Source organism: Pocillopora damicornis, chromosome 3 (genome assembly GCF_964200805.1).
Source record: "Pocillopora damicornis chromosome 3, jaPocDami1.2, whole genome shotgun sequence".
Lineage (NCBI taxonomy): Eukaryota > Metazoa > Cnidaria > Anthozoa > Scleractinia > Pocilloporidae > Pocillopora > Pocillopora damicornis.
The window spans coordinates 24,989,408-25,005,900 of record NC_142672.1 but is presented as its reverse complement, the minus strand read 5'-3'; the positions used below and the strand labels follow the sequence as shown (position 1 = coordinate 25,005,900).

General features: G+C 37.7%; 2 protein-coding genes and 1 pseudogene across 7 annotated transcripts in view; 1 reads left to right on the top strand and 2 right to left on the bottom strand.

Moving 5' to 3' along the window:
* Positions 1–16,493, bottom strand: part of LOC149049003 (NLR family CARD domain-containing protein 4-like) — a 173,820-nt gene that overhangs the window by 150,837 nt on the left and 6,490 nt on the right. The window lies entirely within an intron of this gene.
* Positions 415–16,493, bottom strand: part of LOC149049002 (NLR family CARD domain-containing protein 4-like) — a 22,724-nt pseudogene continuing 6,645 nt past the window's right edge. The window contains exons 3-8 of the transcript XR_016184751.1: positions 7,778–8,502; positions 7,323–7,505; positions 6,255–6,368; positions 5,022–5,129; positions 4,321–4,434; positions 415–3,495 (exon numbers count right to left, since the gene is read on the bottom strand). The product of XR_016184751.1 is annotated as an NLR family CARD domain-containing protein 4-like (transcript). The remainder of the gene's footprint in view (positions 3,496–4,320; positions 4,435–5,021; positions 5,130–6,254; positions 6,369–7,322; positions 7,506–7,777; positions 8,503–16,493) is intronic.
* On the top strand, positions 10,591–14,299 carry LOC149049005 (uncharacterized). Its single transcript, XM_089199578.1, has one exon. The coding sequence runs from the start codon at positions 13,529–13,531 to the stop codon at positions 14,297–14,299; it is 771 nt and encodes a 256-aa protein (XP_089055704.1). The 5' UTR covers positions 10,591–13,528.

The window sequence follows — 16,493 nt, the reverse complement described above, 5'->3', positions numbered from 1 at the left end:
ACTAATTTCAGGGCACATAATCAAACCCAAATAAAAGCATCCCATAATAACAACACAAGCCTAAAAAATTCAAAAATTACCATTGCGCAAAGAAGTTTGGTCCGAGAAAAATTCTCACAATTCATCTTTTTTTCTCTCTCTTATGTAAGGCATAGCTACAGAAGATTTCTCTAACAAGATTTCGCTAAAACTCAAAGGCCAATCGAATGAACTCGAATGAATCAAACTCCCAAAGTTTTCAATTAGGTTTCAGTAATCAAGCATACGCTACACTGGAAACTACTGTCTGTAAATAATATCAAAGTTTTGAAAGCTAGATTTGTTTCTGTCTTAATTTAATCTTAGACAAATTTTTCTGGAAACCATAGTCAAAGCATTACGTGAACCATTAAAGTACTTAACATGGGCTGTTTACGGTCTCCGCCATCCCCGACAATTGCTCCTGATGTCACAAAATAGAAATAGAAAATTTCGAAAACAGTGACTGTTCCTGATGTCTACATTCTTTCTCATACAGACTACTCTGATAAATTTTATCAAAAGCAACTTGCTGGGAACAATATCTAGTGCAATTCTAAGGAACGTCTAACTAAAGATTAGATACAACTGAGTGAAACAACAAAAAGACTCTTACATGGTAATCGGTGGACAAAGTGATGCCTCTCCCTTTTACTGCTGTACACAACTCTTCAATCTCTGTCTTTGTCATCTGAACACTACACAGGGCCAGGAACTTCAGCTTAGGAACACTGCTGAGATGCTGAGCCAGGTCCCTGACTCCTCTGCCAAGTGGATTCCGCCCTAGATAAAGATTGCTCAGCTCTGGTACATCCTTTAGTGCACGAGCCAGTGCTGATGCTTCATCTTCACCCATATTTGTATACGACAGGTCCAGCTTAGTCAGATTGGGTACACTGTTCAGGTTCTTGGCCAGTTCAATGATCCCGTGACCCAGTGCATTGAATCTCGCACCAAGATCGCTCAGCTCTGGTACATCCTTTAGTGCACGAGCCAGTGCTGATGCTTCATCTTCACCCATATTTGTATTCATCAGGTACAGCTGAGTCAGATTGGGTACACTGTTCAGGTTCTTGGCCAGTTCAATAATCCCGTGACCCAGTACATTGTTTGACATATTCAGTCTTTCTAACTTGTTTAAGTACTGTAATGAGGCAGCCAGTGCAGCACATTCCTTTTCTTCCATTTGTACTTCAACTAACTCTAACACAGTCAACTGTGGCACGTGATGAAGATTCTCAACCAAATGACTCACACCGCTGTGTAAGGGGTTCCCTGACAAGCAGAGCTTATGTGGTGGTGGAGAGTGGTGCAGTGACTCAGCAATAAAAGCAGCACACTTTGCTGTTAGATTGATAGTTTCAAGATTTAAACTGTGGAGATTGTCAGTAAAATTAATTCTGTGAATCACGCCCTCAATCGAATTAACTTCCAAGCCATCTGTCCCTCTCCACCTTATATCAATATCTCGAGGAGCTGTTAATAAAGGCAACAAGTTCTTCAACAGAACAAAATCCTCAACTGTTTCCACGGATAAATCAACCTCTCTCACCAGTGACAAACAATGTTGCTGTGTCTGGTCAGATCTGTCCTCAGTCAAAGACAGTGCAATATTGTCGTCTTCATTATTTCGCAGATTATCCACAGGTGGCTGAGAAGAACAAACCGGCGCTGATATCAGTTCATGAAAAAGTTTAGAACGAAGAACAGTTTTTGTTATGTGACGTAGATAAATAAAGTTTCTCATTTCGCTTTTTTTGAGGAAAAAGTCCGCCTCGCCTAAATCGGCGTATTTTTTAACATCTTTAATTTCTCCAGAGCACGTTAAAAGGACCGCGTTCAAGTCAAACAATATGGATAGAAAATCATCATAATTACTCTCCCTATATGAGTAAAATAAATTACTCTTCTAACCTGAGTAAAATAAATAGTTCGGAAAGCTGGTGGTGTCTTTGAAGAAGTGCGTTTTGGCAGCAGACGAGTGTTCCTCATCAAGTATTACAACATGGTTAACACATGAGAGAAATGCAGAATATACAGCTAGTCTGTCTGAGGCTGGACAACGAAACAAATAATCGACACAGAATAGAATAAACTCCTTTTGTGCAAGAGACAAATCTTTGACAGAAGGCGTCCTAGTAAAATTGTAATCTGTGAGACCTTCTTTCTCTCCGACATAACGTAGATGATCACAAACAATGCCAGCAGCTTCTGATGACAACTCACAAACGAATTTTAGAACTTCAGCCATCTTCCTTGATTTTTCAAACGTATCCATTCCTGACAAGCAGGTGACGGTTTCATTCTTCTTAAACTTCGCTTCTTGAACGATGAACCAAGCGGCAAGAAACTCCTGAACGGACTTGTGAAGAAAAGACACGATCTTCTCACGGTTAAAAGCAGAAAGTTTGGAAACTTGGAAAAAACCGACATGAATAAGCTTCTCGAAGAGATCACCTTTAGGAAATTTACTGAAGTTAAAATGAAGGCAGTCCTCCAAAAGAGCATCGAATGCAAGTTTTCCTATTTTGGAAAGTTCCTCTTGATATTCATCTATGCTTTTATCTGCTGCGACGTTGTCTGAGTCTTTAATAGCCATATGATCCAAGAAAGTCTGAATAAATTCTACGTAAATTTCGCCACGAGACGTTGGTAATTGAGGTTTTTTCTTTTTCCACAGAAGACACAACATCAACAATAATAGTGGAATCTCTGTCATCTCCTCGAGGTCATGCTTTCTTAGGTATTCAAGTAGCCCTTCAACATCTTCCTCATCAGGAAGAATCTTTCTTGCAAACTGTTCCTTCTGTTCCAAGCTATCGAACCCGTTAAGTTCAAACTGAGCGTGACTTGGCACTCTAAGCTCATCCTCTTTCACTGGCCGCGTTGTGATCATTACACAACAGTCTCTCAGTTGACTGCCTCTCCAAATCTGGTGAATTAGGGATGATTTTCCACCGCTGTACTCGTCATATCCATCCAAAATGAGCAGCACTTTCTCTTGGTTCTGACGGACATATTCACACAAGTAATTGACTGCCATCGGGTCATCAGCAGACAACAGTTCCGCTGTTTTTAACATGGTACAGAGGTCCGAAATACCACAAACGTCTCGTAACCTGATTAACAGTAAAAGATTGAACTTTCCGAGGATCTTCGTTCTACCATTTGCCCAATCCACAGCTACTTTTTGAGTGAAAGTAGACTTTCCTATTCCAGGTCTTCCATACACCAGAATTCGTCTACGGATGGGATGATCTTCGTCACCCTCAAATACTTCACTGCTGTCTCCCAGCTTTTTTTTCGTTGTCCCGTCAGGTTTCCTGTGGTCTTGTAAAAACGTTACTTGTATGTAAATGTCATTAATGTGTACCGTGTTGTCTGGGTCCCATGGTGTTATTTTCACTTGACACATGGTGTTGTAAAACGCCCTCAACTGATTCCGGCACCATTCCCAAAATTCTGTTACAGACGAGTCTGTAGACAAAAAACAAGTAGCTTGGTAAAAATTCTCTTTCTCCCACATCAAAAAGACAATCACTCGAGAAGGGTTTTTGAACAATAAGGAGAATAATTCTTTCCATCTGTAATTTGTAACTTTGACGACGTCACTCTTTAATTCCGAAGGTAAATATTCACATTTTCACTATCTGATCACTACGGTGTTTTTTTTTTGGGGGGGGGCGGGGGGGGGGGAGGAAGGCGGAGGTTGGGGGGTTTGATTTGCCCCTAATTCACGAGTACAGTGTTCGATCCTCCCGTGAAGGAGAGAAGCGTGGGCTCATTTCACGAACATGACTTGTTCTATGACAAGTGAAATTATTATTAAGACAAACATTAGGGAAAACCTCAAATATTGTAGTAACTATGAGTTTCTAAAGCTTAAATTCGAACATTAGCCCCTCGTTGGACCGATTGGGTTGTGTGTGGTTTATAAAATGGGGGTTGGGCTAAAAGGAGGGGAGGGGTAAGGCGGGAGATTCTAGGTGTCTTATGAGTATGTTGCAGCTGAGCCCTCCCTCTCTTGCTAATGTAATAACCTTTTGAAGATTTTTTCAGACCATTCTATATTTTCATTGTTAAACGCCGTTAATCTTGCTTCCATAATTTCGAGATGACGCCCGACTGTCTTCCATTTTTCGAGTTTCTGCGAAAGTCTCTCTAAATCTTCGTCGCTGGGAACTCCTTTCTTGACAACAAACATTAAGATATCACAGCAAAGCATCAAGATGAGAGGATAGCGTGTAGTACATATTGCATCTATTCATGCCATTTTGCTGGATCCACGCATTTTTATTTTACAAAGGCGGGGGAAGGATGATGGGGTTGGAGGGTGGGGGTTAACAGGCACGCCCAGAGACGACTCTTCATAACGGCATTTCACCTTTGGCGGAGGCAAATGTCTAGTAGAACCATCTGCATGGTAACAAATGTAAAAAGATAATTAAACCAGAACATAATATTTGAGCCAACTGATTTATTGTGACAAGGGAACTTTTTCCTTTCCTTATAAAACGTCTCCTAATGAATTTGTTTCAAGTCCAATTCATGCAACTTCATTATGCAACCCTACTTTCCAACATTTAACACAAAAATATACACGCCCACATACGCGACCAGCAGATTTCTTGTTCTTTTTTTTTCCTTTTTTTTCCAGCCAGTAAGAAAAATTGTCATCGCCACTTAAACGGATTTCATGACCTACCATTTATATCTCTATTTTGCGATCGAGCGAAAAGCTCTTAAAAACTCTTTTCCATACAATAAGCAGCTTCCGTAAAGCTACTCTAAATCTTCGTCACTAGGAACTTGTTGCTGGACAACAAAAATAAAGACATCACAGCAAAGCATCAAGATGAGAGGATAGCGAGTTGTACGTATTGCATCTATTCATGTCATTTTGCTGAATCCACGTATATTTATTTTATCAAGGCAAGGTGAAGAAAGATCGGGTTGGGGGGTGGGGGTCACTGGGCACGCCCATAGATATGTCCTCATTTTACCTGCGAAAGGAGTTTTTCCTTTCTTTGGAGTTAAGGCGTCCTTCGGAGACGACTCTTCCTTACGGCGTTTCACCTCTGGCCGAGGCAACTGTTTAGTAGAACCCCCTGCTTGATAACAAATGTAAAAAGAAAAAAAAATTAGACCAGATTTTTCGAGCCAACAGATTCATTGTAGCAATGGGGCTATTTCCTTTCCTCGTGAAACGTCTCCTGAGGAATTTGGTTTCGAGGCCACTTCGTGCCATTACATTATGCATCCTACCGTGCATCATTTTACACGAAATTTACACGCCCATATACGCGACCAGAAGATTTCTTGTTCTCCTTTTTCTGCCAGGAAGAAAAAATGTCCTCGCCACGTCAAACGGATTTGGTGACCTACCATTTATATCTCTAGTTTGCGAAAGGCTATAAAAAAAGCTCCATACAATAAGCAGCTTGGGTAAGGCCACTCTAAATCTTCGTCGCTAGGTTCGATTTTCACCTAATTCTCAAGTGCAGTCTCCGATCCGTGAAGGAGAGAAGTGCGGGCTCATTTCATCAACAGCAGCTGGTAATCGAGGCTATCGTTTGTTCCGCTACACAAAAATCTTAAAAATATATTGATTTGTTCTGTGACAAGTGCAATTATTATTAAGGAAAATCTCAAATCTTGTTGTAACTATGTAACACTTAAAATCCTCCAGTCCGAAAGTCTAAATCAGAATGCAGATTCTGAAGAAGTTAAAAACTGAAGTCCTCAGTGACTAATAGCTTCAAGCTTTGAGCGCTTTATGCCCTGGTCCAGTAACCCGCTTGATGACTTCCTTTTTCCACCTTACAAACATAGGGAAAGTAATTTAAAACGAGAGACAGCGAGGCGGGCATTTAATCAGGTTCATTACTAATTAAATAATGGCAGGTAATTATTCGCATGTCAAAGAAATCTAGCCGCAAAAATGTATTTCTGTAAGACTAAGAAAACCGTGAACACAAGAGATTTCTATGGAATATATGCCATAAAGTTTCAAGAAAAATAGCTAATCAACAGAAGAAAGAAAGCTAAACCGCAAACAGCAACGCTAATTAGTTAAGTCTAAAGGAAGATGTCGTGAGTCAATATGCAGCATCGAGCCCCAGACCCTCGGATTCTGAAGCTCTCCTACTAAGTAAGAGAGAACTCTATGGTGAGTTTCACAGCAATAAGAATAAAAGAAACAGTTTCTCACTGCATCTGTTAATTCAAATACATACCTGCTGTTTTGGTAGACGAAACATGTTGCTGTTGGGAAGACTGGGCACTAGAGCAGCATGGCTCTACCGGAACTTCTTTACTCAGTGCTGAATGTTGTCTGTCAGTTGAAATATCTTCAAGAACACAAAACCAAACAGACAGCAGTTAGACAGCCTTATGAGATTTGAAACAGACATGCGGCTTTATGTAGTTCAAACCAACATAATTCGAATACTGCGTCCTAACCTTGCTTGCAAAGGTTAGGACATAACTCAAGCGAATGTGGGTGTAAGATTTCTAAAAATGCAAATCTACGTGAGGAATTTAAGATGTTTGTGATCCTTCCTTCCTCTGCATAAAAATTCAGCATTCAACCGCAGTTCTTAGGAGAGGCACCATGCTATAATTGGGTTGAAAAAGACTGGCACCTATAAGTCTCAATAGACATACTGGGAATTTGTAGACAACGATGATGGCTCAAGTAATTTCCTATCTGCAAGAGTTAACAGTTACTGTTGTTCGGTTAGCAATGATAATTTGGTTTTATTAACTAAGTTGATAATGTAAATGGCCACCGTAAAGAGTTTCTACAGCTGATGTTTCGAGCATTAGCCCTTCTTTGGACCGATTGGAGGAACCTGGGTTGCCTGTGGTCTATAAAATAAGGGTTGTGTTGGTAGGGGAGGGGTTGGGCTAAAGCAAGAGTTTCTGGGTGTATTATATAGTGGGGTGAGGTTGGAAGTCTTCTTCCCAAAAAGTTTGAAAGCATCCCACCATCCATCTTTGTAGAAAGAAAATTAGAGCTCCTGTATGTTAAGTTCAGGTCAACATCATTATCTTTAATTTCTCACATTTTGTTAGCCCAGTGCAACACACAAAAGCAGAGCCTGTGAAATTGCTGACAAACATGTAACAATTCTGAGTGAAGAGCTGTTCTGATTGGTCAGTGCATGATCATAGGTCATTAATCATGGTTTTAATTCAGTTTTGGTAATTCGGTTCCAGCACATTAAGTGACTGTGAGCACAGCTAGTGACTGTTAGCAAATGTACTGTAGGCCTAAAAAAGACCAAAGTTGATCTGTTTACCTTTGTAATGTGGCCAATCTTCAAAAATACTGCATTCCTTTAGAATGCTGACAACAAGAGAAGCTGCTGTTACACTTGCAAATGTTTTCCAGGTTTCTTTTGCTTCAGTTCCATCTGCATATCCTGAAATACCCTTGATGACAACCCACTCCATTTTCAGTTCGTGTGCTGCACTAAAAACTCCTAAGACATACAATAACAAGCTATTATGAATAAAACAACAAGTTTTAGTATTCTCCACCATCTCCTGATTTCAACCTCTCCCATTGTTACCATTGTCATCAAAGATTTGTAAGGAACTAGAGATATATTTTGGAAAGTCACCCACACTTGCAGAAAAGTTTGCCAACACAATATGAGTATCAACTCTCTCAAATATATATACAAATATATCCAAATATCTCTTTGAGCAGATTTAACAGTAACAGTAACTTCAAAGGAAAAAGAGATCTTACCCTCTCCTTCTGTTTCAATTGCAATTGATTCAGGAAATGACTTCATTAGTTCATCTCGTCGCCATCCAGCTTGCACGACCTCAGTACCACTCAAAACCTCACCACAGAGGACTTCAACTTTCCTCTCTTTAGGATTTTCTAGGGGTGGATTCCAACCATGACTTGCACATTCAATGAGTTCAGTAATGTCTCTGCTTACAGGAGTTGTGAACCCACAAAAGTTCTTTCCATCCTTTGTAACCTTCTGATAGGAATAGGTTGTGAGCTTTTCTGACAGAACCACATCCCCAAGCTTTGTTGATTCCTGATTCATACCACCACAGTGGCCCACAGAAAAGACAGCTTTTGGCCTCAGCTGAGTGACAGCATTTTTTACAACAGTTAAAGCACCACCAGGAACTTTAAATCTCTCTGAGCATTTCATCAGAGCAACTTTCAGTTTAACATCTTGATCTTCACCAAAGCTGCCAAAGTACACATGACCAAGGCCTTTGCAATAGCTTCTTAATGGATCATTAATGTAATAGTAGCAGCTCAAGAACTCACAGTCCTTCACTGTTAACAACAGAATGTCAATTGGGAGTTGAACATCCTTCCAACGTATAAAATTCTGGGTTAGTTCACTTATCTCTGGAAGACTAACATTGATCTTTGGTGGGTCACCATAAATGTTCTTTGAACTGCTCTCATCAGTTCTCGCAGTTTCTGACATTGCCAATCCGCTTCTGAAAATAAAAGCAATACAGAAACATATAAAAACTAGAGTTTAATTTAATTCACCATAATTATTTAAGCCTGGACATAATAACTAGCCTCCAGTCCAATGCCAAGACTGTGGAAATCCCTCAAAACCATGTACATCAATTTTTTGCTGATGGAAAAAATGTAACAAGTACATACATACTCTTTATTTAAAGAAATATAAGGTTTACAAAACTTCATATCCTGCAAATAGCTACAATGCTAATCTAGGCAGGACAAGACTTTAACTAAAGGCGTTATTAAATTACATAAGAAAAAAGAAAAGAAGAAATACAAAAACATACAGAAAGAAACACCTTACATATAAATTCAAGTATAAGGGATTTTGTTATTTGAAAAAGACTAAAATTACAACTAGAGGTATATACAATATATCAGGTTAACTTCACAAAATATTCTATTAAAAAATTAACATTCAAATAATTATCTTCATTACCTAGAACATTAAGGAGTAGTGATTTAATTTTTTTACGAAAATTAGAAACATTGAGAGTCTTAACAGAAAGTGGAATAGAATTCCAAATAGACACACCGATTCTAGTAAAAGATTTTTTCATTTTTTCAGTTCTAGAGAATTTGACAGAGAAGCATTCTTTTGCAGATAATCGCGTATTATAATGATGTTCTGTATTGATTTTCGCAAACTTATCGAGAAGACTTTTAGGAGCTGTCTTAGCATGAACATCATACATTAAATAGCTTAACTGTTGAAAGAACAATGACTGCAAAGGAAGGCAGTTTGATTCAATAAAAAAAGGGATTGCATGGTCTCTGGGTTAAGAAAAATAAATCAAACGCAGAGCACGTTTTTGCAGAACAAGTATCTTATTGAGGTAGGTCTGTGGACAGTTGCCCCATGCACAGATACCATAATTTAAATAAGGAGAAATAAGTGCATGATATAAATTCAAAAGAAGACGCCGTGGAATGTAATGCCTCATTTTAGCAATTATTCCAACCGATCTACTAATTTTGTGACAGATAAAGTCAATATGATGCTTCCATGATAGTTCAGAATCAATCATTATACCCAAATATTTAACAAAGTCCTTCATCTCTAGAGTTACTCTAGTATTTAAAGTTGGATTAAAAATCTTAATTTGAGGAATGAAAGGCATTCTTTTTTGGTGGGGACTAATCGTCTGCGAAAAGATAAAAAGTAAATTCCTTGGAAGATTTATGGATGTCATTAATATATAACAAAAATAACAAGGGTCCAAGTACAGAGCCTAGAGGTACTCCACATACGATCGTTTCAGTTTCAGATATGCATTTGTCTATTTCAATAGACTGTCGGCGATCTGAAAGATATGATCTAAACCAAGAATTTATAACTCCTCTTATTCCATAGTGTTCAAGTTTTGTCAAAAGAATCTCATGGTTAACAGTATCAAATGCTTTCTTAAGATCTATAAAAATTCCACATGAGTACTTTCTATTGTCCATATAAGAATGTATGGTGTTCACAATATCAAGAATCGCGTGCTGGGTACTATGTTTATTGCGAAAGCCATATTGTAAATCATGAAGAATATCATTCTTATCTATAAACTTTATCAGTCTACGATATAAAATTTTCTCAAATAAACGATGAAATTGGCCGATAGTTTTCAGGTAACGTCTCGTCTTCACCCTTATAAACTGGAATTACTTTTGCATATTTAAGTTTTGCAGGGTAAACCCCAGTTAGTACAGAGTGGTTAAAAATTTTGGTTAATGGTATGGATATGACTGATTTGGCAAGTTTTAACAGTTAACAGGGGTAGAATAAAGCCCCAGGGCTTTATTGTATGGCAACAAGCTAATTTCTGTTTCAATTTCTTGCGGTATAATTGGATCAAAATAAAAACTGTTCTGCAAAGGCAGATCAAGATAATCAGAAAAAGTAGCATTAACTTCAGGAATATTGGTTGCAAGTTGATGCCCTATTGACGAGAAGTACTTGTGTCGCAAGTGTCTCAAAAAGGATTATTTCCCTTACCAAAGCTGTTGATATGGACCATATATGATCCAAATATGGAAATGGTATGGGACAACATATGGTTAATCTATGGGCATTGCATGGTTTTTATATGGGATGTTAGCTCCCATATCAAACCCATAAATAGTGACTAGTGCCCGCCAAGTGCATTCTATTGTCTTTCACTATGGGATTTCTACGTATTTCGTAAAGTTCCATACATTCCCCATAGGATCTGGTATGGGAATGGTATGGGTCAGTCCCATAGTGATGCCATATGATGGCTGAACATTCTCTATGGGATTGCTACGTATTTCGTAAAGTTCCATATATTCCCCATAGTATCCATTAGGGGAATGGTATGCAACAATCCCATACCATTCCCATAATGACCCTGGACCATTCTCTTTGGGATTGCTATGGGATTTTAAAGTTCCATATCATTCCCATAGCATTCAGCAAAGCTGACATCTCATATGGGAACACTATGGGGTCCTTTGACTTCAGCCCCATATCTTTACCATATGATTCAGAAATTACTAAAGGGACTGTGAGGTTAAAGGCAAGTAATGGTGACATCATATTCGTCCATTGAAACCATATCTTTAATTGCATCTAAAATTTCTTGCAAAAAAAATTGAATAAAAATAACAAAAAACCAAAAATCTTATATTTCTTCTAGGTCAACACTATGAAACCGGTAGTTTTCCTCTCGCTCAACACTATCATTAACAACACTACTTTTTTTTATCAAGCAATACGACTTAACTTGCCAACTCTGTCAAATTGTTACTCTTCTTTTTGATCGACACTATAATACGGTTACTGTTATTTTTGGCCAAGACTATGAAACTGTTATTCTGTATTTTGGTCAACATTATCAAACAGAAATTTTCTTTTTGGTCAACATAATGAAATTGGTAAACTCTTGAAGTTAAACAGTTTTACAGTAATTATAAAAAGTGTTCACTCTGCTCGTTACTCTCGTACTCTTGGGGGCCTTCTAGCTTCCACACATTTCATGTTTATCTTCTGTATGATTTGGCTCAGTTGAGGAGAGTCCTTTGAAAACTTTGAACAGACTTTACCTGAAAAAAAAAGTTTAAGTTAATATTAAGTCATATTTACATGTAAAACAGTACCCCAACTTAGACGTGGAATGTTGCCTTACCAAGAAACAAAAATTGCTTGATTGGAGGTAATCAATTGTAATGGGTTCTGTTTTGTTTGCTTGATTTATAAAATTAATAACTTAATTGAAAGCTCAGTGACATTATTTTTTTTTTCATTTACTGGTGTCTTAATTATCTCTGCTGTGGCTAAGGGAGTAAGATTAAAACCTTTAGATCAGTTTTATACATTTTTTGTGGAAGTTTCAATCCAGGTTAATTGTAATGGGCTGCAATGGAAACTACTGGGATTCCAGTACTTTGTGTCCAAATAAAATTCTTTCTGCTTCAATTCTATATCATAATTATTGCATGCAAGTTTGTATTAAATTGCTTATTTTTTAAGGACAACAATGCCTTAAAAACCCAGTCAATTCAAGTTCTAATTAGTGAGTTAGAGATCCCCATGACTGCAAGTTATGTACTTATTTCTGAATAAAATAATTCAGTGTTGCACTACTTACCAACAAGGGCATCAATGATGAGGGGGGTCAACGGAATGTTTGCATCACCGCTTTTGCCTTTTCTGTCACTTCCCCTTGCACTTGAAATTGCAAGTGTTTCTTTGGTGAAGAATATGTCAACAACAGCATTGACAAATTTTCATCATCCTCATATTTTACAAGGTACCAAAGTTCTACAGGTGTAACAAAAATTAAAACCCTTTGAATTTTCTTAAATTCAAACAATTAACCGTCAGCAGCAAGAGGCATAAAAAAAACTTTTTTAATTAAGGGGCCAGGCTGTTTGGATGCTTTCTGGGAATACAATCTGTACAGTTACTGGTCACTTTGTCACCAGTGAGTCTCGCCACCAGAAAACAACCCAAGATACTACCAATACCATGCATTTCTAGTTCTTAAAACATGTGCAGAGTGGCAGTGAGTTTGTTGGTGGTGAAACTTCCTGTTGGTGAGATGACCGGTAACCATATGTACATACCCCTATGCCCTTTGAATTTTGACTAATGTCTGAAGCAGCAAGTTTTTGGAGCAACAAGAGGACTCTTGTTTCTTGGTCAGTTGTAATGTTTCCCGATTTGCAATACAATAAATATATTACTGGAGCACCAAAGTCAATAGAACTGATTGAAATGTTCTATTCAAGGGGGGAAATCCATTCATAACTTTGGCTCAAATTTTCCTTTTAAGTTCAGTTTACCGGTAGTTTCTGTTATTACTCTCTGGCTAGAGACATTACTTAAACATGTTCTAGGGAAATTTAGGCAACTGATATGTGCAGAGTGAGTAAAGGTTGTCTTTTCTTTGTCTTCAAATGTTTGATATGCAAGGTCTAGAAGCATGCAAGAGTACAAGTGAATCCTTTTGAATAAACTTGATAGTTTGGCAAAAATTATAAACAACTAAGGTGCATGTACTTACGGCCTTAACGTAGTAAACAGGCATACTTTTCGGATTACAATCATTGAAACTTGCTCTTGGATAGACTGATCAGTAAAGAGTTCTTTTCACTGATCTGACAACATGCATGCTTGTCGATCACTTTGTGCTTTCATAAACACGATTCAATCGAGTTGCTTACCTTCTCTTAGACACGCTGGAGCACTTCTTTTCCTTGAATTTCTTTCCATCTTTTCTTGCAGTGGAAATAGGCAAACAAACCTTAAAACTCGCTCTGTATAAATAACAAACTCTCTGAAGAAAGGCTTGCCGAAATGTGTGAAAAATTTGAAAAGGACGCGCATTTCGGCGTGGGTCTGAAGGGCTCTCGTTATTGGTCAATTTAACACCACGTGTTCTTGTGTTGAGTCCGAAAGTCCACTACGCACGCGCACTTGAATAACAACACGTGTGGGGTTAACGTGTGAGGGACCGGGAACTAGACTTTAAGTCAACAAACATGGCCGACGATGGCGAGAAAGTTGCACGAAAACAAAGAGGTCGCTACCGAGAATACATGCGTCATTCTAATCCATACAAATTTCCAGCGGCAAGAAGACGAAAAGGCAACCTCTATAAAGCGAAACAATCATCAACTGGTACACGAAATGATTTAAACAAATGCGATGTTGAAGAAATGATTCCCGACACGCGACATCATGCACAGCCTCTTTGTACTGGCGATCCTGCTGAAATATTCGAAGCAGAAACAAACAGCATGATTTTAGGTGAAGACTGCAGCTATTTTCAAGTGCAAGACATGGAAGATTCAAGCACATTTGGATTGGAAGAAGAAAATAATTCGAGGATAAGCGGAGACGAATTTGAACTGTTTGATTCCGCGGATACTAACACTTTTGAACAATTTGTCAAAGATGAGGATGCTTGCTCGGACATTTTCAGTGACTGTGAGAACCCTGATGAAATAGACACTGAATGCATTCCAGAACATTGTGGAGCAGAATCAGATGACATGCTATATTCGGGAGCTCCAATCACAAGTAACTCAAGTGTTATGTTGTTGCTATCTTTCGTGTTTGTTTGGGTGTGGAGTCCATTGAATGTGTCACTTTCTTTAAACGTCTACAATTTGGGGATGCCATTTTTCACTCACAAATGTACAAGAGAGTTTCAAGAAGAAACAACTTCACCATTGCGTATTGCCAGGGAGGGCACACAAGCTATGGCCAAATTGAAGTGTTCTTTTTGGTTGAGGAAACTTCCAGAATGACTTGTGGCGCAGTCATCACTCCAATGCCCAAGTTTAGTGGAGTACTTTGTGAAAGCCATGAAGTATTGGGGAATGTTGTCAATCACATTGTTCCTCTCCACCAACCAAAGAAGAACAGATTTGACATTATCCCTTTAGAGGACATTATAGATGTGTGTCTGTACATTAAATTTTCAGATAGTGAGGTGGGATATGCTGCGCATTTTCCTAACCATTTTGAAAAGGACTGAACATTGTCTTGTATACATGTACATGCATTTTCTTTTGCAAATTTTAGACCAAAAATTGTCACTGGCCTGCCAATGCAAAGTGATGAACATCAACAATGATTGTATAAATTCAAATCACTGAATTTTTTTTGCATTCAAGCTTCGTCATCAGTCTTCAACACACAATCGGACGCATAAGGCCTTGCATTTAAGCTTACTGAAGTCTTATTACATTAAATTTTCGCACCACATTAATTTTGTGATTTTGAGGTTTATGCATTTCACAATTTTGCAAAAGGTTTTGTATTTTGAGTCACTTTTATTCTGTGTTTATCAGTGAGGTGATTTACCTTTTTGGCAATTTACTGTAAAAATTCTTTGACCTAAATATAAGGATTGTTGTACAAATAAGTTTCAAAAACTATTATGTTATCAAGCTTCAGATCCGTTGACACTCACATCTTCAAAGTTAACTTCACTTTTCATTTTCTTTTGGACTTGCAAACTGTAATTTAACTTATTCTTTCTTGATTTTTACCTAATGCATCACATAATTTTCACATCATGTTATGTACACAAAACTTGTTTTTCATGCCACTTAAACTTTTCAATATTAAAATTAATTGCCAAATTCGCAAAGTTTAGGCATTGCAAAGATTTCATGTAATAAGGAACATGTAGCTTGTTATTTTCCTACTTACAGTCTGCAAAGATTTCATTTAATATAAAGCCTTGAATCTTTGCTACCAAACTTAATTTTTCAAACATGAAAAACTTTTTTGAAAAAAGGCCTTCAGTTCATGGTGACAATGAGAAGGATCCATTATTCAACAAAGTATGATGCAGTATATGCATGTTGATATTGTTGTAAGTTTCATAAAACTCAAGTTAACACTTGAATTATGACATGTAACACAATGACAATGCATAGGTGAACAGAAACTTGAATGAAATTTTCATCTATTTTTATTAGGGAAGCATGTCAGAGTGTTGCAAAGTTATCTCTTGACTCATGTAAAATATTCTTAGGCTTTTATAGTCATTTCAGTTAAAAAAAATGTAGCCTGTCAGAATAATTAATGGTTTTTGCTCTCTGTTTACAATAGAGGACATTATTGACTCAGTCCAATTAATAAAATTGTCAATTACTCAATGTGTGGACATGTGTTTTCCCATTGCCATTATGAGCATAGATATGTCCCATAGATTTCCCATAGAACTACTGTCATGGAAGATCTTTGGGAAACAAGAGCTGAAATGGTTGAAATATGGAGAGTGAATGTCCCATAGAGATCCCATACAGTTTTCACAATGGGAAATCTATGGGGCATGATGAACACCTGTCAGCTGGTATGGGTAATCTATGGCATACTCTTCATAATGAATGTCCCATATCAATGCCATAGGTAAGGACAGTTGTGGGAATTCTTATTGGTATGGGATGTGTATGGGAACCTTATTCCCATAGGTTTCCCATAAAATAAGAAGCCTTCTATTTTCTTCCCATGCATGTCCCATAGTTAAAAATTTGGTAAAATTTGGCCCCATACCAATTCCATAATTACCCAGGTTACCTTCCCATACCATTCCCATCTATGGGTCAGATATGGTCCAAGCAGTCCCATACCATTCCCATACTTTTGCTTTGGTAAGGGTTGCTCCATGCATGTATGTTTAAGTTTTAGTGTGAAATTGACATCACTTAATGGGTTCAAAATTGTGAAAAATCGGCCATAAATTGCTCTGAAAGAAAAGAATGAAGTTCTGTTTACTAGTCGTAAGGCTACTTCTAGCTTTTTTTAATGGCTTGGTAATACAAAAGAGTGCTACAAAAACAGCTACCTCAATCAAGTCAGCAGGAGATTGAAATGGTTTACTTGAGCATAATATTATTGATCATGATATATTAAAGTTAATAAAACACCATCCTACATTGCTTATTTGTTGTGATTGTTGAGAATGATTAGCATTGAAAATCAGTTTAA